General features: G+C 30.7%; 1 protein-coding gene across 1 annotated transcript in view; it reads left to right on the forward strand.

Annotated features, from left to right (window-relative positions):
- The window catches only part of LOC108908002 (elongation of very long chain fatty acids protein AAEL008004-like), a 65,093-nt gene extending 45,594 nt beyond the window's left edge, over window positions 1-19,499 (forward strand). The window contains exons 3-8 of the mRNA XM_018711891.1: window positions 11,396-11,586; window positions 14,391-14,465; window positions 15,488-15,544; window positions 15,598-15,703; window positions 18,572-18,708; window positions 18,997-19,499. Of these exons, the coding sequence (XP_018567407.1) occupies window positions 11,396-11,586; window positions 14,391-14,465; window positions 15,488-15,544; window positions 15,598-15,703; window positions 18,572-18,708; window positions 18,997-19,242 (812 nt within the window). The 3' untranslated portion in view covers window positions 19,243-19,499. The remainder of the gene's footprint in view (window positions 1-11,395; window positions 11,587-14,390; window positions 14,466-15,487; window positions 15,545-15,597; window positions 15,704-18,571; window positions 18,709-18,996) is intronic.
- The last annotated feature ends 7,364 nt before the right edge of the window (window positions 19,500-26,863 follow it).

Below are 26,863 nucleotides of genomic sequence, written 5' to 3' on the forward strand. Positions count from 1 at the left end.
TTTGACATTTTCTGTTACTAATAACTAATTAATTAAAAATCAATATTTAAATTATTTAAGATGTGTTTAAATTGTATTACAAACAAGAGCCTTTATTGAAAAAATATATATATAATATCACTACTATTACAACAAAAATACTTATTTCTAATTCATTTATATTGAGTAAAATAGTTCCGAGCAAAATTGTTGCATAACATTTCGCTTTGGAAAATTTTATCAGGCAGGCAAAACCTGCGCTGATAAATGAGCTCTTGAAATGTGGAATAATACATGAAAAATGTTTCCATTATAAAAATTTTTTTTTTGCGAGTTATTTGTAGCAATAAAAATAATAATAATAATAATAATTATTATTATTATTATTATTATTATTAATTCAGTTTTGAAATACTGGAGTTTTAANTTATTATTATTATTATTTATTTTCCTTTTAGACATGAACAACAGGTATAGGAATAGTCACACAAACACAAACAAATTACATTGAAGGACAGAACTCTAATGTGGAATACAAACACTTATTTATTAAATATTGTTTCAATTTTGTTTTGAATAAAAACTCATTATTTACATTTTTTAGTTCCACAGGTAAACAATTAAATATTTTAGACCCTACAAAGTTTGGAGAACGAGTACTTAAATTTAATCGTGCAAATGGTACATGAAAATTATGTTTTTGTCTGGTATTGATATTGCGATACTCGTTATTTATCACAAATTTGATTTTGTGTTTGAATATGTATACACATATTTCAAAAATATAAATGCCTGGCAACGTGAGAATTCTATAATGTTTAAATATATTTCTACAAGAATGAGTACTTGAAACACCAAACATACATCTTAAAACACGTTTCTGCGCAATAAAAACATGGGACGAGAGAGTTGAATTACCCCAGAAACAACCATATCTCAATCGGGATTCGACTTGGGCATAATATAAACAAAAAAGTTGATCGGTACTTAGGACTGTTCTAATATTTCGAAATAAATAAGTATTGAAGACAATTTTGATATTATATATGAAAATTGCATTAGAGGCAATGGAATATTACAATGCATATTATAATACTATAAATTAATGAATATTTATTTTTCTAATTCAATTTAATTTCATTTTATTCCAATAAAAAAAAAATTTAATGATGATTTGTTTCCTTTATTTTAATTAGTGTTACTGTTTTTATTTAGTGTTGCTATTTATTGTTGAGCGCCTTTATAGTATTATAAAAACATATATTTTCTTTTAAAGTGAAATGAATGTTTTTTAATATAAAATTTGAACGACTTGTAGTATTTTTAAAATATGCAAATATTCCCAAAATTCAACTTACCGTGCTAGCTAATTCTTGGATACCAGATAATTTCAGTCACTTTGTTTGATTTTATTTTTAATATAGATTTCTTACTTTATTTTTTTTATGTCCACTATTTTTAAAGATTATTCTGAACTTTGAATTGGATTCCATTTTACAAACTTACTAATTTCAATGACACCCAGGTTTTTTAATTTTGATTTTGTTTTATAGAAATTGTTTATAGTCAGAAATTCATTACTTCAGAAATTTAAATTTAGCATGATGACAAATTCTTTAATCTCAGTAGTGGGTTCTATAATGATTATCTGATTTCTATGTGAATTTTAGATATTGCTATTTTTCAGAAAACAAAATAGTAATCTAAGGAATCTGTTTTTAAAAATTTTATATTTTCTCCAAGTTTATAAATTCTAACTACCCTATCTCTGTCCTACGCCAAACTTATCTCTAACAAACAATACTTATTCTATAGCTATACAATTTCTTTTACCTAATTACAACTTCTATTGTTTATGTCCACCTGGTCAACCCTCGTTCCGCAATCTTTTTCTGTTCCTCTTGTTTTAACAGCTAACGATTTCCTCTTTCCAATGTCCAATGTCCAATGTCTCCTGCCAACACCTCGCTACTCATTGTTTCACTATGGTATTGGTCTTGCTATTCTGCGTCTTGCTTCTCCTTCCTTTTTTTCTGTTTTCTAGGACAGTCAAAATGATATTACTAACCTTTACTACATTGATTCTTTATTTGAAGTTTATTTTCCCTTATTTTGTATTTTAACTTTCTTGGTCCTTTTATAAATCCTCTAGCTCTTTTACTAGTTTCTCTTACTGCAAGCCTTTGACAAGTTTGACATCTATCATGAACTAACTTCGTATCCTCAAATTTTCTCTTATACATATCTTCTAATTTAAGTTTATTTTCTTCTCTTGATTTTTTCAATACAATACAATACCATTTTGTTTTCTCTTGCTCTATTTTACTATTTGATCTCTATACTTTATTAATTTAAACGGATATTCTCTCTAAATTCATATTTTCTTATAAACTGTCACTTTATTCTTAACTGTCACTAAAATTAAAATTATTATCCTGTCACCATTTATCTTAATATGTCTTTACTTACTGTATTTCCCATTTACTTTCAATTTCTACTTAATAATAAAACTTTTAATCAAATCCAACCTGTTACAATATATTATCATAAATATTATGATATTAAGATTTATACATTACTTAATTATTTGTAATCTCTTCAATAACAACAATATTAACAATAATAGGATATAATTGATTATTTATCAGGTCTTTACCTTAATTGATTTTTATTTATTTAGGAACTTCATTTTTTTTTATAATAATTTTCCTTTAATATTTTCCTTAACTTATAATTTTAAGTGGTCTTGATTGTTATTCTATAAATAAAGTACTAATAATTGAAAAATAAGTCTCTTGCGTCAGGAGTGGTTCAAAATTTAATAAAAAAAATTTCAAAATGTTTTAAAAAAAAAAAACAAAATATATCAATAGTATATCAACAATATATTTCAATTATAATACATATAGTGACTCAAAATCTATTTTTATAACTTTGTCTTGGAAAATTAAATTATTTGTACATGATTAAATCTGCAGCAACAAAATTTGGTTCTTGAACTTTATCGTGAACTAATTTTTTTTTAATTTTATGCAAATCGCCAAATTTTATAAATTTTCCTGTTTTTTAACTAGTTAACTAGTTTGGTTATATTTTACGTCTACAGTTAACAAAAGATAACTAAAATCGATATTCAATGTCATCAGTGATCATTTTACTTTTAATGTCATTATACTTTGATATATCCAACAAATAATTTTTCACTTACTGTTTGTCAGTTCAGTATTTTTAAAGGCTTGCATATACAGGGTGATCCATTAACGGTATCGAGCGGCTGTATATGTGAAACTAGACGTGCTACGATTATGGGGTAAAAAATCTATTAACAAATACGACCAAAAGAAATTGATTTAAAATATTTTCAAGTTTGTAACTTCACCGCTAGAGGGCGCAACTGCTATAGTGTTACAGAAAATTGTCGGTTTTTCGAAATTTCGCTTATATAACCTAAGTTGACAATACATTTTTTAGATACGCGTACACTATTAAACCCTTTACAAGTTTTGTTTAAAGTTTTTTTTTGTTATTACCATAGCAACGCCAGTATGAAGGACGCCATCTTGAAATTTTTAAATTGTCATAACTTCTGAATGCCTTAATCGATTTAAAAAAAAAACGACGGCTCATTTTAAAGAACTATTAATAACATTTATATTTATGATATGGGAATAAAAATATTATTTTCCTGCACAACGGTAGACGACGCTAATGAGAAAAGGTTTGTAATTGTCTCCGTTTACTAAAAAAATTAGATGCAACGATATAGTTTTTTTCATGACTTGATAGACCATTCATTATGGAAAACAGATACACAAACCGGAGGTCGATATCTTTTTTCGTTTTCAAGTTATTGCTAAAATAGTGAAATTGTGCTAGAACATCCTCCTTTATTAGTTCTCTAAATAACATCGACATAATCCAAGCCAAAATTAAATTGTAATTAATTGTAAACCTATACCAATCTTGTTCTTAAAAAGAACTTGCTTTATTTTTAACATTTTTTAATATGTAGGTACAATTTTTCTTTTTTTTTTTTAATTCTAAATATCTGAGTAGTTATAAAGATTATTTTTTCTATGACGAGGCAGGCTATGCCCGATAAATATAGACAACTGAAAAATTATGTCAAACGATATGTGTCAGCTCTTATTTCGTGCAAAATTAGTGTCATTCGTGTGAGAAAAGTGCTTGTGTTCCATATGAAATTCTCAGGTCTCTAACTAATTCCCTTAGACTTATTTGGGGATTTACATGGACACAAGCCAACATATTAATAATATCTTCCGTTCTTGCACGGCGATGTCTTCTTACAGGATGTAGTGGCGTCTGGATAAACGCTGAAATACTTCTCTGGAGTAGCGTATTCTACGAGGGTATCGCAAAGCGTATTCTCTTGAAGCTATAACGGCATTTTTCAAACATTGAAAATAAACTGCCAACATATCAAGCGCTTCCACATTCCTAAAAGGCATTTTCCTTCTTCACAAGTACTTTTCCAACATAAATAACACTAATTTTGCACCTAGCAAGAGCTATCATAATTGTTCAGTTGTCTATTTTTATCGGGCATAGCCTGCCTCGTTATAGAAACAATAATCTTTATAACTACTCAATATTTGGAATTAATAAAAAAATTAAATATTGCAGTTATCCAAAAAATTTCAAAATAAAGCAATAATTCTTTTTAAGGACAAGATTGGTATATTTCTACAATTTAATTTTGACTTGGAGGATGTTCTAGCACAACCTCACTATTTTAGCAATAACTTGAAAACGAAAGAAGATATCGACCTCCGGTTTGTGTATTTGTTTTCCACAATGAATGGTCTATCAAGCCATGACAAAAAAACCTATATCGTTGCATTTAATTTTTTTAGTAAACGGAGACAATTACAAAACTTTTCTCATTAGCGTCGTCTATCGTTGTGCAGGAAAATAATATTTTCATTCCTATATCATAAAAATAAATTTTATTAATAGTTCTTTAAAATGAGCCATCGTTTATTGAAATCGATTAAGGCATTTAGAAGTTATGACAATTTAAAAATTTCAAGATAGCGTCCTTCATACTGACGTTGCTATTGTAATAACAAAAAAAGTCCAAACTAAACTTGTGAAGGGTTTAACAGTGTATCTAAAAAATGTATTTGCAACTTAGCGATATAAGCGAAATTGCGAAAAACCGACAATTTTCTGTAACACTATAGCAGTTGCGCCCCCTAACGGTGATGTTACACACTTGAAAATATTTTAAATCAATTTCTTTTTGTCGTATTTGTTAATAGATTTTTTATCCCATAATCGTAGCACGTCTAGTTTTCTATACAGGGTGATTCAGAACTTATCCAAAAAAAATTGGGAATAGATGCGGCATGAGAAATAGAGTCAATATCGTAAAAAATTTTTTGTAAAATCCTTATAGTTTCTGAGAAAAAAATTATTGAAGTTATAGTACATTCAACGACTACATAGCTGGACAACTGTAGTCTCTAGCGTCATTCGCAATGCGCGTGGAGAGCCACGTGGCCTCAGTGACTCCGAATACTGAAATCGGATTTTGCAATCGTCGTTGCAATAGTATTTACCTGTTACATAGTTTTTTTAGTAGTTAGTGTCAAAAATGGGTAGTTAGTGTCAAAAATGGTTTGCGTGTATAGTAACTCGGAGTTCATGGATATCGTTTTAATTTATGGTGAACACAAATTAATTGTATTAATTAGTAAAGGCAAAAGCAGTTCAATTTGCCGATATAAAATAGGTGCAATAAAATTCTATTTACATATTTCTTTCCTTGCGAAAGTTTTTGACCAGTTTCCAGTGCCGTACAGAAGTGTATTTTTAAATCGTTTTCGAACTGCCCTTTTTGATTTTTTCTTTACAAAATTGTATTTGTAAGGGTCCCCTGTACAGCCAGATTATTTTTTTTGGATAAGTTCTGAATCACCCTGTATACAGCCGCTTGTCCTTACTATTTTTACACTAGGATTCACCTTCTACTTGAATTCAAGTCAAAACCTCTGTGCTTCCTTCTGCTAAATCATAACTGCCAAATGTTGACTACCCTGATACTTTAATTTCAGTGGCGTAGATTTTTTTGTAAAAAAGGAGTGATCCCTGTCCAGTTGTACACTACTGGTTGAACCTTTAATGCTCATATTTTTTTATGGAATATAAGGCCTACTATCATACATTATATGTACCAAATTTTATTGAGATCGGTTAATAGATTCTGGAGATGTAAACAAAAAATCTATTTTTTTGACAAATTCAACACCCTGTATCTCTAAAACGGTGCCGTTCCAGACCTATGTTTATAAAGCAAACACATATTATTTTAAAAAGATCTATCTGCCTTCGAAGTTTCCTGCATAAAGTTCGGACCACCCTGTTTTATTAATATTAATTTAATTTTCCATATGATTATTAATAACTAATTCTAATAATAATAATAATTAAATAATTTAATTCCATCTTTTAAATCACTATGATATTGCATTTTATATAATATAACTTTTTAGCTGTTCTTGCAACTTATTGTTCAATCACTGTTTAATTCCAATCTTCACACGTAAATAATCTAAGTTTATTCTAAATTTAATTTATCAGAATCACTTGAAATCATATTATTTCAATATTTAGAGCTTTCTAATATCGAAGTAACTGAAATATTGAGGATGACCAGCAAGTGTAAAAACTTTATCGTTTATGTAGTAATGATTGTAAACATATGAGTACACGCAATCCGCAATTGCTTTTTATTGCGTAAAATGCTGATATAGCTATTAGTATATAATAAAAAATCTTACTTTTTTATGTGTCATAAACACAATTGTGGGTGTGCCAAAATATCAGAATTTTCCTTGACAAATGCCTTTTAGAAAAATTATATTATTATATATTTTATATATTATTTTAAGCAGGAAACTGTAACAACTGTACTGATGTATAAAAAGTATTTTCGTATAATTCTACGAAAACAATACATTGCTTGTAATACAATAAAATTTGTTATAAACATTTTTCATAAAACTATAAGTTAGATTTGACTTTGACATACGCAGAATTATTTATTAGACTTGTAGCTTTTACGCCTTTATTATATTAGATTAATTAGTTACACCTCTGTCATATATGTATGTTATCCTTGGTGTCCATCCGGGTCATTAATAATTGTACAAAACAAATTCTAATAAATGGATTTGCTTGAAAAACTGGAAGATATCAATACGGTGCAAAAATTTCTTATTTATTCTGACTTGTTAGCTGCTTATAGTTGTATAGTTTCGCATTACTGTATTGCCACTATGATAGCATTACAACTTTAATTAAAACAAACTTTCTTTGATGAAGTGGACTGTATATTTACTAATTAAAAACGTTACTTTACAAAATATAGAGACATGTTGACTCAACAAGCCTTCGTACCCATCTGCTTTCACTTGACCATGCAGGGTGCAGAGGGTATAGAAAATATATATTTTATTTATGTTGCAGGCCTCTTAAAAAAGATGTGTACGTCAGGACCGTCTTACGCTCTAACAATAGTGATATGTGAATATACAGGTTCGGAAAGTCCCCATGGTTCATCGGCCGTTACGTGAGAGCGATAAAGTAAGTTATAGAAATCCGTGTGATAGAGAAGGATGGCTATAATGAAGGCGTCTCATAGTCACCGCCCGTTTCGCCCTTCCACAAATAAGATCCACTTCCACTTGTAATTCAGCGACCGGTGGTCATCTTTGTTTTCGTTGTTTGCCTTTCCTGTAATAAATGTCACTACTTATACAATTCCGACTTCGGTATTCCGATATGTTAATACAATCCGTGAACAGAGGGCAGCACAATTTGTGTAAGGTGAGCCCTAGAAAGAGTGATGCCAGATAGATTTTTTTGGAATTGGGGAAATAGGAAATTTTGCTTTTTTTCTTGGGATGTTTAAGTCATTTTAAAATGTATACTTAAATAACAACTAAATGAACTTTAAATGCAGCTGAGCACTATACTCCATTTGAATAACTTCTCAGTAGGGGAACCAAGGTCACTAGATTTACAAACAGAGGTATCTACTAGCCACTGTAAAAAGCTTTCTTTGTTACGCGTTGTGTTGCCCTCTGTTAACGGATTGTATTAACATATCGGAATACCGGAGTCGAAATTGTATAAGTAGTGACATCTATTAAATAAAAGCCAAACGACGAAAACAAAGATGACCATCGGTCGTTGAATTACAAGTGGAAGTGAATCTTATTTGTGGAAGGGCGAAACGGGCTGTGACTAAGAGACGCCATCATTATAGCCATCCTTCTCTATCGCACGGATTTCTATGACTTACTTTATCGCTCTCACGTATCGGCCGATGAACCATGGGGACTTTCCGAACCTGTATAGAAATTGTCGTAGAAAATCTATGAAATTCTGGGCTTTTCTTAGAATTTATTTCTATATGTCCTATAGCATAGAAAGTTAATATCATATAACAAAATTTAGTAAAATTAAATAGAACATTTTAAATGCAATTTGTTGATAACATGCAATACAAGTTGCAATTAATCGTATTCTCTATTCAAATTATAGTCAAGGTACTGATTTATGTACATTCTTAAAATACTTTTTTTTTCGTGTATTGTACGCGCCACGTTACGTTTGACAAGCTATAGGGTGACTCAAAACTCATGAATCGCCGCCCGCTATTACAGGAGGGAAAACAAAAAAAGCCAACAGGAGAATAAAAAACGTCCAACGAAGATCTTTATGAAGTGATGGAATAAATCTTGGACTTAAAATGTAATTTTTTTAATAAATGTAGATAGTAAATTTGCACAAAAGTAGTTAAAACATATCAGTAATGAGTATAAACATTGGAAATATCTTGTTTTCCACTGCAACGCTTTCAAAATCAGTGTGGACTTGATCTGTTTGTATTTAATTTCTCTATACTACCGTCTTATTATAAAATTGGGAACAATAACTTCGATCACGTCACAGCCCTTAGGACGGAAAATTTGTAAAATTGAAATAAGTCATGTTACTTATGTAGTCATGCCACAAAAATCCCTACTTGTGATTTCTTATTCGTTCTTTCCTGTAATAGCGACCAACAGTAGTCAGTTCCGGATCACTCGTATCTGGTTCATAAATATTAAACTTTTCATCAAAAAACTTCAGTAAATAAAGCAGAAATAACTAAAAAGAATAAGAAAAATATACATTCTCCCCCCTCTAGATATTTTATATGCTGTGTTTAGTTTACTTATAAAAAATGCCTCTATATGTATTCAGGGTGATTCAGAACTTATCCAAATAAAAATAAATTCTGGATGTACAGGAGGCCCTTATAAATTCAGTTTTGTAAAGAAAAAACCAAAAAGGGCAATTCGAAAATGATTTAAAAATACATTTCTGCACGGCACTGGAAACTGGTCCACTGTGAAACCTGACCTCGCACAATGCGACCGGCATGGCGTTGTGATAAAAACGGACAAAAACTCTCGAAAGGAAAGAAATATGTAAATAGAATTTTATCGCACCTATTTTATATCGGCTTTTGCTTTTATTAATTAATAAAATTAATTTGTGTTTTTAAATAATAAAATCATTTGACATAAACAATATTACAACAACAATTATTCAAAATTTTATCCACCAACGTGTAAACACATTTGGGTCCGTCTTACTCAGTTTCTACGAACTAACACAAACGCTGTCTTGCTTCACCATAACACAAACCATACCATAAATTAAAACGATATCCATCAACTCCGAATTGCTATACACGCAAACCATTTTTGACACTAACTACTAAAAAACTATTGTAGGTGTTTACAATAGTACAGATAAGAGGTAAATACTATGGCAACGACGATTGCAAAATCCGATTTCAGTATTTCATTTCTCATGCCGCATCTATTCCCAATTTTTTTTTGGATAAGTTGTGAGTCACCCTGTATACTTTGGCAGCGTTTGAAGGTTTCCATCCCCCATACCTTTTTAATAGTCGCAGAGGGTCGATGGAAACAATGTCCTTTGTATTTATCTGTATTTGGCAAATTAAAAAATTTTGCTGCAATTTGAGGCATTTTACCAAACTGATGTATTCATGTATTCCTACTACTTGCCTGCCACCTTTCCCATTTGAATATTTAAAGAAAAAGCAGCAACTCTCAAAGAGTAAATTTCATTTATTACAAATGATCTCGGTTCATTCGTTTTATTATCCGATATTTTAATCAAAAGCTTTGATCCTAAATCATCTATATCATGCAAATTTAATGGATGCAGTTCATCACAGCGAAATGCATCGGCAACACCAAATATTAAAGCAACCTAAAAAAGGGAAAACTAATATCTAGATATTTTAAAAATTTTACATCTAAACGTACCTTCTCCGTTGGGTATTGTATTATCTGCTGCTTGAGTAATAAACATTTCAAATTTTTTATTTGATAAAACTTTTGACTTTGGTTTATAGTAATTTCAAATATTTTGATATATCAATGTCTTCTTTTGTACTAAGTGCTGCTTTTAACGTGAAGTAATTTAGCCATAACGTAGAAGCCTTCAACTTTGCAGATACATCGGAAAGTATGCAATCATAACATTTTCAGATCGATAGGTCGTATTTTTTCAATGCAATATGTCTGGATACATTTGTAAAGGAATACGTACTTTTCCTAGATTTGTTTGGTAATAAATTCACATTTTTTGCAGCTGCTTTTTACTCTGGTGATATCCAGGACAGCTGGATACACCATCATCACCAGTCTCCATTTGAAATATTTTTTAATATATTTTAGCACTTACAGTATTAAAACGAATTTGAATTTTATCACAACAATAAATAAATAATGATTGTCAAGGAAACGATTTCAAAATGAAGAAATGTTAGATATGCAAATTTCCTAGTTACAATCAATATTGTTGCCATTTCGGGAAAAATAGTATGTGTAGCTCATAGTAAAAGCACGTTCCCGGACTCAATGTTTGCATTGCCGTCCGGAAATGTATTGCTTTTATTACTAGGTATACAATATACTATTGTCCAATCAAACATCTTACATACACTGAAAAAAGCAAATAGAGAATACAAAATACACATCGCGATATATCACGCACTTCAATAAGTCGTTGACGTTTCGAAAGTCAACTTATTTTTGTTTTCAGTGCGAGTTACGAGTTAAAATTATTTTTAGCAGTTTTAATTTATTCGCCATTACCAGGTATTGGAAACGGAAACACACTGATTTTCAAAACGTCAGCGAATTTATTAAAGTGGAAGATCTACAGTGATGTATATTTTATTTATAACCCTTGACTCATCCTTCTGTTTCACTATTTTTTTTTCACGGTTGGCAAAACAAATAAACTAAAAACGAAAACTATGCTACAAATAACTAACTACTGACTTATTTGGTTGCAGATCCTAGGACAGCGGATTGGTTCTTAGCGGGAAAATTGGGCCACTTGCTAGTTATTTTAACAAGCTATGTATATTTCTGCTCATCTGCAGGTCCAAAGTATATGAAAGATAAGAAACCTTATGATCTTAAGACCATCATCCAGGCTTATAATCTGATGCAAGTTTTTGCCAGCGCCTACCTAGTATATGAGGTAAGTTATTGAGCCCTTTGAATATCATCAATCAAATTGATGCTGAAATTTCACTCGTCACCTACTGACACTAAATTTACTTCCTGTCCATCTTACAATTATGTTTTATTTACGTTATCGTTAATATTATTATATAGTATTAGACATGAAATAGGTGTGTCAGTTGTCATTATAAAGTACTAAATAACAATAAAATTAATGCAAAATTGAATGACCTTTCGACTGGTATAAGGTTGTTCATACTTATCTTTAACAGTTTTCCAGTAAAATTAGGTTCTTTTCTAAAGTCCGAAAACGTAGCTATGTAACAGCATCAAGAAGGCCTTGCAAAACCACTTTTCTCTCACATTTTATCAGGCCTGGAACTGATAGTGTCAATATTTACTGGCATGTTTAAAAACTGGTTTGACAAACAAAAGTAAACCATTAACAACAACTAAAACAAAACGCAAAACGAAACAAACTGAAACTCGTTACACAATAAGGAGAAGAATACTTGGACCGCTGATTTACATCAATTACTCAAAATGTCCTCCATTTTGATTAATACACAAACGAATTCGGTTTTTAAAAGACTGTTCAACATTGATCAGCATGTCTGGCGTAATTTCTTGAAATTCTACTGTAATGCGCTGCCACATATCTTCCGCGGTTCCATAAAAACAAATCGCAATTTGTTATATCTGGACACCTTGAAGGCCAACTCATTGGTCCCCCGCCCAATCCATCTGTTGGGAAAAGTTTAATGACGAACTTTCTTCGAAGTGTAGCTAAATGAATGTCGCCTAACAAATCTTCTATAGTATTTGTTAAAAAGTTTAAATAAACTGCTCCAGTTGGATGCTAGTCAAAAAAGAATGATCCAATGACATGGGTTCCCAGAAATGGAAATTTTCATAATAATGGGGCAATTGTGACTATTAACGAAACCATTTGTATGAAAAGTAGCGTTATCGGAGAACATGACACGTTTAAAAAAAATCATTATCTTGATTTAATAACTCAAGTGCCCACTGACAAAACTCCAGTCTCCGCTGCAAGTCTACTTTTAGTAACTCTTGGTGTAATTGGATGCGACAAGGATGTGCTTTTGTAAAATCATATGTATCGACGTTGTACTAATACAATGCAAGGTCATCTTGATGCTGTTACATAGCTACTTTTTCGGACATTAGAAGAGAACCTGATTTTTCTGGAAAACTGTTTAAAGATAAGTATGGACAACCTTATATCAGTCGAAAGGGCATTCAATTTTGTATTCACCCATGGCAATTAATATGGGTCATTCCATTTGAAAAAAAAAGTGTTTCAACTTGTAAGATTATTAAATATAGGTCTCAGTATTTCCGAGTCTGAATAACGTATACGTTTTCCTCATAGATGACAAGATATGGCAAAACGAACTGTGAAAACTGCAGGTTTCTAACTCCTACGATTTAGACGCTATCTAGCCTCATTTAGAGAGCTGAAATCGTGATTCTTTTCAAAATTAGCCAAGGAATTCAAAAACGCAGTAGTATACAGGGTGTTCCATTTAAAATAACAAAGTTATGTAGCGCCAACGCGAAATGGAACACCCTGTAAAGCAAAAAATATTCTTTACATGGCGCACATGATTCCAGACAACTTTTATTAAAACCATTTTTTTATAAATTTGACAGTTACAAAGTTACAGAAGAATCTCTCTAATCCGCAACACCCTGTACATACAGCAGAAATTTCCCGATCAGCTTAAGCGGCTTTAGTGTTTTGCCCGTCTTGATTAAAAACAAAAATGAAGCAAGTGCCTAACAATTTTATCAACTTGACGTTCCATTTCAAATGAACAAGAATTCACAAAAATTAAATCTAACGAAGCAACCAAAGACAATCTTATAGAGCAATAACGGCATCTGTCAATTTGACAATTTACGTTTAATTTCCATGTGAATTTTTAAATTTGAAAAAATAGACATTATTAATTCCCCAACTCATTATTATTTTTATAGCCAAATATGTCGATCCATATTCTCATTTAATCTTAATTTGTCTAGATCAAATTTTTTTGGCTGTTTGTTCAACAGCTTTCTTTTTCAATGTATCTTTTCACTGATATCTTTTTTAACATTGCTATTTCTTTAATTTATATCACTTTGGATATGATCAATTATTTTCAATCTCGTCATTCTAATTTGGTACTGCCTTCTAAAAAATTTTTCAATAATCTTACACAATAACCAGTTACTTAAAAATTCTGTTATTCAATGTGATACTATAATATACTCAACATATTTTCAATACAGTTATTGTTGTAATGTGATGAATCGCTTTAATGCCATAATTAACAGTTTTGTTACAGTTTTTTAAGCTTAATTTTTCACAAAATTTTCAAGAGATACCTTTCAAATATTTGCCTTAGGTACATATCTTGTCAAATACTCTTTTCTGAATGTTTACTTCTCATCTTATATATTTTATAAGTTCTTATAAGTAATTCTGTTCTTTCCACACTACATAAATATTGTATCCCCCACTTTTTTGCCTACATAACTCAAAAATAGGTTACTAATAACCGACAATCGTTCGTGTATGTTCCGCATTTTCTTTTTGATTTTTACCGAAGCTTCTTCGGTTTCTTTTTAAAAATAAATTAGTAGCATTTTGTATTTAATCATGAAATTCAACTAATTTGTATCAAGGCAATCTTCGTTTATTGATACCTGTTCTTGACTTGTTCTTATCATTTATGATTCATAACTTTACCTCATTGGTAATACGATATAAATGACTTATAATGGAAAAGATTCATACCTTATTATTTTTAGGGTTTACAAGCAGGTTGGCTTAATGACTACTCATTTAGCTGTCAACCAGTTGTGCCTGGAGAGAAAGGGCTTAGGGTAAGACAAAAACATTTACCACCATACTGAGGATGTTTCAATGACTACCCAGCTTAATGAGAGTCAAAATAGAGCGATTGGACCAAATACTTCTTTTAGATTGAAAAGAAAAAACCTAAATGTGTTATTTTACTTTAAACAAATACACCATTGTCACTTAAAATAAATCAAATTTTCACTATTTTAACTCGAAGTGAGTCAGTAGTTGTTCATATTCGTTCCAACAGAATATGTAACTAACGCTCTCAAAAACCTAGCACAAAATTACTACTATTTTTAAAATTCTCGTGCTAAAAAACATAATGATGAAATTTGCAACTTAATTGATGAAACAGTTTTTGAAATACTGTCGGAATTAAAAAAAATAACTTTGCACTACGTATGTATATTGAAAACGAGTAACATTTTTATACAAAAACACGTTTGGCTCATTCCATATTGAAATTAGGAATTTTCCATTAAGCTGTGTGTCATTATTAATTAAACATCTTGTAATTGCAGTAACGTTATTTGTAAATATTCGAACAATAAGAAACATTGTAATTGCAAAATAACAATAAATATTTCATGAAGTAGTAAATATTTAGTAAAAAATACTACAGAATAGAATGACGTAAATTTTCTTTCCTCAAGAAAATACTTATTTATTTATTTTGTTTATTCTTGACCCAAAATAGTATTTTTCTCTAATTATGGGAATGCTTAATTCTTTATCGCTAATTCTCAAATTAATAACTAATAATTATTATTTATACTAAACATACATTTCATTTTTTCTTACTCATTAAAATGCAATATTATCATTTACTTAAAATAAACACTATCAATATTTTCTTCTTTGTAATTAAATCTATTAATATGTAAATTTAGTATTTACACCACATATATTATTAACTTTTTGCTATTTATAATTAAATCAATTAACTGATAAAACAATTTTCTGTATTATTTTATTTGACGTCAATGATATTGAAGAGTCATTAGAACCGTATCCGAAAACTAAAACTTAAAAATACTTTTAGATGGCGAGAGCAGTTTGGTTATACTTCATGCTCAAATTAGTTGAACTTTTGGACACGGTAAGTTCTTGTCATTTACTTAGTCAGGATTGTTTTAAAACTGAAAATTTTAGGTTTTTTTCGTTTTGAGGAAAAAGAACAACCAGGTTTCTTATCTCCATGTTTATCACCACACACTTATGCCAATATGTGCTTGGATAGGCGTAACATTTTTACCGGGTGAGTATTTTCTTTAGAATTAGTTCACTTCTGTTCTAATTCCGCTTTGTCGTTTGTCCAGCTTTTCTACAAATCACTTCGAACATCTTCCTGTTGTTATGAATTACCTTTTCACCTATATTTTATCAGAATTAGAAGATAGTAAATGCATCAATAAAATATTAGTTAAAAAATGAATCACTTTTTGCTTCTCCTTTCAATAAAGTGAAGCTGAGTTTTGAAATAACCTTCATAATAACGATCCTATTTTAATTTGGTTACAGCATTTTCCTTAGAATAAATGCTAATTGCCCAAATCCTATGTTTTGCTTCTAATAAACTTGCAGTGTAGGCTGTAAAGGGAACAAAATAAGCATCTCTCCTAGAAGGGGTGGATTGCTTTGACGGTTTTTATGAAATTTTTGTCGGAGAAATAATAATCTTGTAAAATGAAAACTAGAAAGTGCATGGTCAGAGTCATTAATCAGGTTATATTACAAGCCACCGTTTTACATTGACACACAACCTTTGGTTAAAGAGCTAGTTTTTTTTCCAAAGTAAGAATTAAACTTCCTGATGATTAAAATATAAATTTAAATTGATAAATTTAAAGAAGTATAAATATTTAGGTACTATACAAAGTGGTCACTTATAAGGTGTACACCGTTACTATCTCCTATTACTAGAAGATATACAGGGTTAGTTAAATTATAAGAAAAGAGCATACTTTTATGCCATATCAGGTTATGGATAGAAATTTGAGATAAGTTGCACCGTTTGTGAAATAAGATGAAAAAATTTAAAACTTGGCTTTTCTTATTTCTCCCATATATTTTTTATTATTGTAAGTACAGCAATAAAAATTGGTACGTATACGTAAAGCGATTGATAGATAGATTTTATTATGTTTTGAGACATTTACAAACTGTATAACAATAGTCACTTATGCGTATAGTAGATATTTAGAAAGCAAAAAACTCACACAAGGAATAAAAACATTTGGTCACTAAATATAATTTTAACTTTACTTTAAATTGATAAAAAAATACTTTATCTCATCTTAATTCAATAGGTAATCTATTAAAAATTTTAAGCCCCAAATAATTTGGTGACTTATTGGTAATTGACAATTTAGAAAAAGGTAACCGAATATTATTTTTATGCTTTCTATTTACATCATATACAGGGTCGGAAAGTACCGATGGTCCATCTGCCGTTACGTGAGAGCGAAAAAGTTAGTCATAGAAATCCGTGCGATAGAGAAAGATGGCTATAATGAAGGCGTCTAATAGTCACCGCCCATTTCGCCCTTCCACAAATAAGAAGTGGATCTTATTTGTGGAAGAGCGAAACGGGCGGTGACTATGAGACGCCTTCATTATAGCCATCCTTCTCTATCGCATGTATTTATATGTCTAACTTTATCGCTCTCACGTAACGGCAGATGGACCATCGGTACTTTCCGAACCTGTATGTCCCTACTTAAATAAAATTTTTGCCTATTTTTAAAAACATAAATACACATATCAAATATATATAACGAACTTAATGTTAAAATTTTGTACTATTTAAAAATATGTCTACAGATATGTTACTGGATACACTAGCAATTTGCGCAAAATACGCTTTTGTGAAATAAAAACAGAATGTGAGAGGGTGGAGTCGCCCCAGAAACAGACACCATATCGAAGACGCGATTCTACTTGAGCATAATATAAATTAACTGATTTTTGACTAAAATTGTTTTCATGTTTTTAAATAAAAAATTTACTGAACTCAAGGTGGAAACGAGAGGTTACAATGCAATCCAATTAAAGGTTTCGTCGAAATAAATTCCCAGAAATTTAACACTGCCTAAAGCGTCATTCTCAATGATATAGTTATTAATTTTTATTATTAGGTCGCCACATTTTCTTTGTCTGTTATGAAATCTTATCATTTGCGTTTTATTTACAATTAAATATAAATAGTTCTGATTAAACCATGCACATATATTTTCAATCATCTTATTAATATCGATGATAAGATTTTTTTATTCGAGTTACTTGAAATAATCAAAGATAAATCGTCGGCATACATGGTAAAACATTCGTTACCTATTATATTTTCTATTGAATTGACATATAAAATGAAAAACACAGGTCCCAGAACAGAGCCCTGCGATACTCCTATTTCAATTAAGATATAGTCAGAATTGACTCATTATTCAAAGTATCCGATTTAATATGTTGTATAGAAAGATATTGTTTCCGAAATTTTGAAAAAATACAGTAACCAGTTCAACGGAACATCTCTTATGCCATAATCATAAAGTTTGGTAAGTAAATTATCGTGATTAACGCATATACTTTATCTGTTGAAAGATTAGGACACCTTCTAGGCTTCCTAGATCCTTATGTTGTCATAACAAACTTTAGATTTTCTTATGGAAGCCATAGTGGATTTTTGCACCATTAGATGAAATATCAAATTTTGAATTCAAGGATTTGTAACACTTAGGTGAAGAGATTTTATTAAATGCCAAAAAACGTCAATGTTATGATTTATTCAACTTTATCGTAGTAGCCATGAAAAAAACAAATGAAAATTTTGACATTTCATTTATAGTTTGCAAACTCCATTCGATAAATCCGGAAATAAGTTATTCTATTTGGGAAAAAAGGAGTTGCGTCTGAGACAAATAAGGTGAGAAAATGGTGATAATCTCGAGATCGCTTAAGACTAGGCAACCATCACTGCAGTCGTGTTGTATAAACAGTAGCATTATACGAATTTTAGGGAGTAGTAATTGTTTTATCCATACTTTCACAATTGCTACTATTTTATCATATTTATCTTGAAACGCAACTAGTGCATGTAATCTTCAATAATCACCTTTGTTGTTTTCAGGAGGACATGGAACCTTATTGGGACTAATAAATTCCTTTATTCACGTCATAATGTATGCTTACTATTTCGTAGCAGCTCTCGGACCAGAATATCAGAAATATCTTTGGTGGAAGAAACATTTAACCGCTTTGCAAATGGTAAGTATTCAGAATATATAGGCATATGGCAGTGTAACTTAAAATCCATCTATTATAATACTATTTGAAAGAAATTTTTATAAAAGTTGTCAAAGAGAGAAGATTTAAAAAAGTATTATCCCTTTTGAAAGGCTTCTGGAAATTTCTGACATTAAAAAACAAATGAATTTCCAAATAGTTTAAAAATTACCATTCATTTCATTTGAATATATTTTATTAAAAATTTTACCTTAATCTAACCGTTCTTTGGTGTTAGACAACATATATTTGTAAATATCAAAATTTTAGGTCCAATTTTGCATGGTATTTGTCCACAACTTCCAAGTGATCTTCCGTGATTGCGATTATCCAAAGTTTCTCAACGTACTTTTGTCCATTCAAGCAGGATATTTCTTCTATTTGTTCGGAGCCTTTTATAACGCACAATACGTGAAAAGCCAAAGAAAGAAAAAGCACGAGGAGAATGGAATGATATCAAATGGTGTTGAAAATAGAACAAACAATGCAATGAATGAGAAAATAAAAGGCTACTAGCACCGTAACAGTGCGAAGTTTTTTTAAATTTATTACTGTTATAGAAACTGTTAAGGAATGATAATTTCTGTGATCTATAGGAAAATGTTTCTCTCCTGTTTGGAAATACATAATACTAATTCCGAAAATTTTCCGTAAATTCGACGCAAATTCTTTTAATGTTTTGGTCATAATAGTTGTGGATATATTTATATATTTATAATTTATAAAATGTTTATAAATGGGAATTTTTAATTTATTTATATATAAATCATCAAAATATACATAACAGAAAAAAAAAGAATATTGTAATAATTGCACATTTTGTTAAATTAGCATAACATTAAATTTAATACATAAGAATTGTATACATTGTCAAGGATTAGAATAAAACATTTGTTATTTATTTTTTAAAGGTTACTAAGAGATTTTATAGTGATTTAGGTAGATAGTTATAATATTTATCTAGAATAATATTCTAGATATTTTAATTTAAACATTAACAAAATAGATCAACTAATAATTAATAATTGAAATTTTGTTAATCTGTAACAATGTCAGTTAATACAATTGGAAATATTGGGAGATAGAAGTATTTGATACAATGTTTGTACGATATTTTGATATCGAATTCATAGATAATAACGTTCTTATAATATACAGCGTGGTAAAAAAGTTCTGTATAAAATTCATATTTTCGTTAAACAATTTTTTTTTGAAAAGCGGTGAGACCCGTCGATTTTTATTTGATCCAGGGCACCTTGTTATGTGGAAAAATTTGTTTTTCGATAATCCACTTACAGCAGCGATGACATATTTTTTTTTAAATGACAACGCATATTTTTTTCGTTCGAAATTGATGACAGTGATAATTATCTAAACAACGGTGTGAAAATTTCGATGTCTTACATAACAATTTTTTTTAGAAAAATGCACCTTAAGTTCTTATAAGTGATAATTGTCTACTTACACTATTAATGGCTCCGAAAAGGACAAAGTTGACAAAATTACATTTCAAACGAGTAAAATTACACTAATGTTTGTGTAAGTCTAGCGAAATTGTTCGAATTGCCCACCCTGTACCATTTGGCATTGTCCTAAGCGTGTGTAAACGCCGTCTACACTTCGTTCAAGCATTCCCGGGTCGATTTGATTTATTTCAAAACGAATACGGTTTTTAAGTTCTTCCAAATCACCTGGTCTGTTTGTGTACACACGCGATTTCAAATAGCCCCACAAAAAAAAGTCTAGAGGTGTTAAATCAGGCGAACGCGGAGGCCACTCGATTGTTCCGCGTCGCCCGATCCACCGGCCAGTAAACGTGTTATTCAAGTACTCCCGTACTTGCACTCCATAATGGGGCGGTGCACCATCCTGCTGAAACCAAATTCTTTCCTCAGGAATATCAGGATCCTCGTTGTTCGGGAATAACTCTGCTAAGCTTGGGACCAAATCGAACCGCAGGAAATCCAAATAGCGAGCAGCAGTTAAATTTTCCTCGAAAAAATACGGGCCTAAAATACGACGCCCTATTATTCCCGCCCAAACGTTCACCTTTCGGGGGTGCTGATGATCTACTTCTTGCACCCAGTGCGGGTTTTCCTGAGACCAATACCGGCAGTTATGTCGATGCACCGATCCATTAAGATAAAAAGTAGCCTCGTCAGAAAAAATTATGTTCTTGAGGAAGTCGGGGTCTCCGTTACATCGATGCATTAAATCTTCACAAAAGTGGAGACGGCGGTCTGGGTCGTCCTCAGTCAATGCATGTATCAAGTGACCCTTATAGGGGTGAAATTTCTCTTTTTTGAGAAAGTTCACCACAGTTACATGTGAAATATCATTGTTCAATGCAATCGACCTTGTACTAGAATGAGGGTTGTCCTGGAGCTCCACCAGGATATTCAATCTAGTTTCATCATCTACTCTAGGACGACCCGCACGAGGAGCATCTTTCACACTACCAGTTTCCTCAAACCTTGCCAGTACCCTACTAACCGTAGATTGCGTAATTGGTGGTCTGTCAGGGTACGTTGCATTAAATAATTGGCAAGCTTCTTGATGGGTTCGTAACTTATCGCCGAAACCAATCATCCTCAAAATATCAATTCTTTCGCGTTCACTAAGTTTTGCCATTTCGAATTAAACGATTTCACCAAAGAATGTTAAATCGGTACTGATTTTTAGTCTTCAATATTTCAGGTAATCTACTCCTTTCAAGTAAACATTTCTTTGGATCTTTTTTTTTTAGGAATTTATCGGCAAACTCGAAGACAAAAAGTCGACCTTAATTTGCTACATACTATTTGGATTTTGTGCGGTTGAACTTGGTTCTAAATTTTGCAGTTTAATCAGGATCCTGACAATATCTGATGAATAATTCCGCAAATATTACATAACACCAGTTGCAACTTAAGTTATCTGAAATGCTTTCTGCCGAATAAATTTTTTTCTAAGGCATTTGATCCGTAAACAGCAAATTATTGCATTCAAGAACTTAAGGTGCATTTTTCTAAAAAAAATTGTTATGTAAGACATCGAAATTTTCACACCGTTGTTTAGATAATTATCACTGTCATCAATTTCGAACGAAAAAAATATGCGTTGTCATTTAAAAAAAAATTATGTCATCGCTGCCGTAAGTGGATTATCGAAAAAAAAATTTTTCCACATAACAAGGTGCCCTGGATCAAATAAAAATCGACGGGTCTCACCGTTTTTCGAAAAAAAAATTGTTTAACGAAAATATGAATTTTATGCAGAACTTTTTTACCACGCTGTATAATATTTGTAATTAGAAAAGAAATGTCGCGTCATATTCCTATTTACGGAGGAACATCAATTTTATTAAGTAAAATTATCGAAACAATATAAACTAAAATATATTTAAAGATGCTAAATAATCAGTGTTACTGCACATGCCAGTATATTTTCGAATTTAACACACCGCACAGAATCGAATATCAAGTAATTTTATTAACTGTTTCTGATAGTCATACACATTCTCGTAAATGATGTATAATATAAATTTACAGCGATTTTATCACAGCAAGCTACACTAAATCACTAAAGTGATCAACTATTCCTCATCTTTCCAATAACTCTTTTTGTTTCCACTTTTAACTTTATAAAATAAACTAAAACATTATTCAAATCCAGTACAACTTTTAAGCCGGCTGCAGACGATACATTCACTTGCCGAATATTCGCCAAGCTTTTACAAAAAAACCACCTTTTGGACTATTTAACAAGTATGTTATTCTGTATGTGATAGTGGTGACGCTAAATAGATACATATAAAAGAAAATGAATCTGCCCAAATGTACAGACACCACTGTCAACCCCAAGCAAATTCCACTTTATATTGTTCTCTATATTTGTATAAAAAGTGACAAGTGTACACAATTGGTAAGTATATACATTACATATATGTGGAACCTATTGGTATATTTGTCATGTGCTCCTGTTAGATGTGTATGATATTGCTTGGCACTATAGGTTTTGGCCAAATGCAAATATTTGACACATTTCTGCTTGATGAACGTTTGGCAAGTGACCGTATCATCTGCAGCCGGTTTTATATGTTAATACACATATTTTATATCGTATAACTAACTTTTCAAAAAATTTTTGAGCATTTGTTTGAAAGTACTTAATGCAAGTTTTGCATATATCATCAATATTTGATTTTTTTATGTTGGTATATAATATACTTCATTTATTTATTTACATTCTTCTTCTTAAGCTGATATTAATGATTATATGTACTTTATTGTATAAGCACAAAAAGAACCAATCCTAATTTTAATAAAATCATTTATAAATTAAAAAAATAATAATATCCGTTGTACCACATTGACAAAACAGTTTCTAATAATTGTACCACTAATTATTTTAGTTGAGTTTTGGGAGGTACTTGGAGAAAATAAAAATTTAGAATATGTAAAATCTGTTAATAGTCAACTTGTAGTTATAATGGCATATTTTGAAAAGGTAAATGTATAGCAATAATTTTATATCGTAATGTAATATATTCATTTTATGACAGAATTGTTTACTTATTTCTTTCACCAAAACAAATTATGAAAAGCTGGCGGTGAAAGCAAGTTGCACCTAATTATCCTTTAATATCCTTTCTATAGTTGTTTCCAAATTCTGCCCGAAAGACAAATAATACTAATAATAAATCGGCTTTATTGTAACTACAAATATACAAAGAGAAATAGATATAAAAAAGAATAAGAAAAAAGAACAAAGGTAAACATATTGCGAAAAGCAATGGCACCTCATTCAGGCGAAGTCTAGCTAAGAGCTACTCATACTCAACAAAAATGAGGCACACTACATTTCAAAATAAAAGTATACAAACAGCTGTCTAACTATTACTATATAAAAAAAATAAAAAAGTAAGCAAAGTATAAGCTAATTAAAATTAAAAACAAAAATTATCACATTAAAAATGTCTAAAAGTGAGACGGGCAAGTGCGGATAATGTATAGGAAACTATAACCCTACTGTTTGCTAAATATATATTTTTTATATTTATTTATATTTAAATTTGTTAATATTAAAAACTTTAAATTGGTTAGGTATTGATTTGTAAATGGTAACTGCACTATATATAAAACTTCTCCTAAACATAGCATAGCAGTACGATGATGTGGAAGGGTAAAAGTACTTTTAAATCTAATATCTCTTTGGTGGATATTGGAACGTTTTATAAATTTGTTTTTGAGTAAAACTGATGAATTGGGGAATATCAGTATTTTATGAGCAAATGTAGTAAGATGATGAACTCTCCGATTATTCATGTTAAGCCAGTTACATTCCTTACATTTCCTGTGACAAATATGATCAGACTTTCTTAATCCAAAAATGGAACGACAACATGAATTCTGAACTTTTTGAATACGATTTTTATCAAATTCGTCAAGACAGTAGCCATATACAGGGTGTCTCATAATTAGCTGCCAACCCTGAACAGGCCGATTCTATGATCAAAACTAAGTAAAAATGTTCATATGAACATGGGTCCGGAAATGCTTCCTAAGGGCACAGGGACCCATTGAAGAGGGAGAAATGGAAATCATTTGTTTGCAATATCTCTCAATTGCGTTGTGATAAATGAATGAAATTTGGTATACACAGCTAAATTTTGATGAGCAATTTGATGGACTAATCCATTTATTTCCACAAGGTCCATTGGGGTGGGTACGGGGGGCCCTTGGTTCTTTGCGTGTGTAACTTTTTCATCTTTGACTTTTTTAACAAATGGGACAGCAAATTCCGTTTTCCCGAACTGTTTTACGTTAAAAAGGTACTCTTGTTTCAAATCGTTATCTTTAACGGTTTCTGAGAAAATCGCTCTTGAATTAATCCCACTTTGGTCAATTTCATAGTAATTTAAACAAAAAATAATAATAATAATTGTCCTTTCCTCTCTTTTCCATTTAAAGGATTAATTTTTATTTAATTTAATTTTTTATTATTATTTTTTTATTAAAATTAGATTAAATTTAAACAAAAAAATTTTTTTTGTTTAAATTACTATGAAATTGACCAAAGTGGGATTAATTCAAGAGCGATTTTCTCAGAAACCGTTAAAGATAACGATTTGAAACAAGAGTACCTTTTTAACGTAAAACAGTTCGGGAAAACGGAATTTGCTGTCCAATTTGTTAAAAAGTCAAAGATGAAAAAGTTACACACGCAAAGTACCAAGGGCCCCCCCGTACCCACCCCAATGGACCTTGTGGAAATAAATGGATTAGTCCATCAAATTGCTCATCAAAATTTAGCTGTGTATACCAAATTTCATTCATTTATCACAACGCGATTGAGAGATATTGCAAAAAAATGATTTCCATTCCTCCCTCTTCAATGGGTCCCTGTGCCATTAGGAAGCATTTCCGGACCCATGTTCATATGATCTTTTTTACTTAGTTTTGATCATAGAATCGGCCTGTTCAGGGTTGGCAGCTAATTATGAGACACCTTGTATAAAGTCACAGTAATTAAAATGACACAAAACAAGCGACTCGCACAAAATTTTACGTAAATTAAAGTTTAAAATATGACGACGCGAAAAAATTAGCTTTAAACTAGAATATGCCTTCTGCATATAAGTTTTTTTTACGTGTCCCTTAAATCTAAGATCAGAGTAAAAAATTATCCCAAGTCTCTTCGCCTCATCTACCATAGGCAAAATGACGCCATTCAAATTTTTACTTAAACTAGATTTCACAATATTAATCTTATTTTTACTACCAAACAACATTAACTTCGATTTATTAGGATTCAGCATCAAGTTATGCTCTGTTGACAATTGCATGATATTATTAAGTACAGAATTCATAAGGTCACCAGTCCTTGCTATATCTTCAACAAAAAAGTGTGAATAAAGAACCGTGTCATCTGCATAGGCCTGCACTTTACAATCAGAAACAGAATTTAAAATATCAGCGGTGTAAATTATAAAAAGTAATGGACCCAAAATTGATCCCTGTGGTACACCTGACTTTATATTTAAGTTTGAGGAAGAAGAATTGTTTACAACAATTTTTTGAGATCGATCACTTAAATAAGATGAGATAAGCTCTACAGCAGAATAATCAAAACCATAGTATTTCATTTTGGCACAAATTAATCCATTGTTTATACTGATGTAAATAATACCAAACTTTTAGAAAGGGGAATACGAAATAACTTCAACCCAGACGAGAGCTTAGAGTTACCTGAAATTTGGAAACGACAATCACAGAACAGTGACGTCAAACCTTACACCAAGTATGCCAGTGCAAACAGCAAATATAAAAATACCGGTCAGAGGACTTAATTTTCAGTTTCACAGCTTCTTTTGAAGAAAAATAAATTACAGAGACAACAAATAGAAGAGTTGTTTTGTACATTACAAACATAATTCTCAAAAAAAAAACTCATAATATGATGAGACACTGCTTTCGATTTATTACTTTAGTTCATCATACACATGATTTTTGAATAATAGGAAAATATATTTCTGGCAAATTTTAGAAAAGATATAAAAAGAGAATACCTACTGAGAAAATCTAAACATTTGGCACCCGGTCAAATTGAAAAATTTCTTAAAGAAGCTTCAAACAGTATATGTCACTATTATCGCAATTTTGAAGCTCATCGGAGAGAAGGACTATGCCAACCAACATTAAGTAAACGAAGATATGGAAAATACATTGACAGTGTAAGTATTGGACGCGTAAACCAATCCACTATACATTTTTACAATTGTTTGTCTCAAATTTGCAAACAATAAGATTAAGTATGTTTGTCATTTTTGCACAATTCCAGAATTTTAATTATTTGGACATTGTTATATCGATCATCAACTACAGACAGATTGACAGACGCTGGTACTAACGCCTTTAAGACGTGGTGGTTAAATATCTTCACAAATGGTAGAATATACAGGGTGCCCCAGAGCTATCTTGACAGGCATTATCTCGGAAACTATTCGAGATAGAAAGAAATGTTATATAGAAAAGTTTTTCTGCTTAAAACGATGCGTTTAATCATTTCATTTTCAAATAAACAAGTTCCCCAAAAAGATAGTATATTGCGGAACTTCAGTTTTTTAAATGGATCACCCTGTATATTTTTAAGTTTT

This window comes from Anoplophora glabripennis, unplaced genomic scaffold (genome assembly GCF_000390285.2).
Source record: "Anoplophora glabripennis isolate ALB-LARVAE unplaced genomic scaffold, Agla_2.0 scaffold243, whole genome shotgun sequence".
Classification (NCBI taxonomy): domain Eukaryota; kingdom Metazoa; phylum Arthropoda; class Insecta; order Coleoptera; family Cerambycidae; genus Anoplophora; species Anoplophora glabripennis.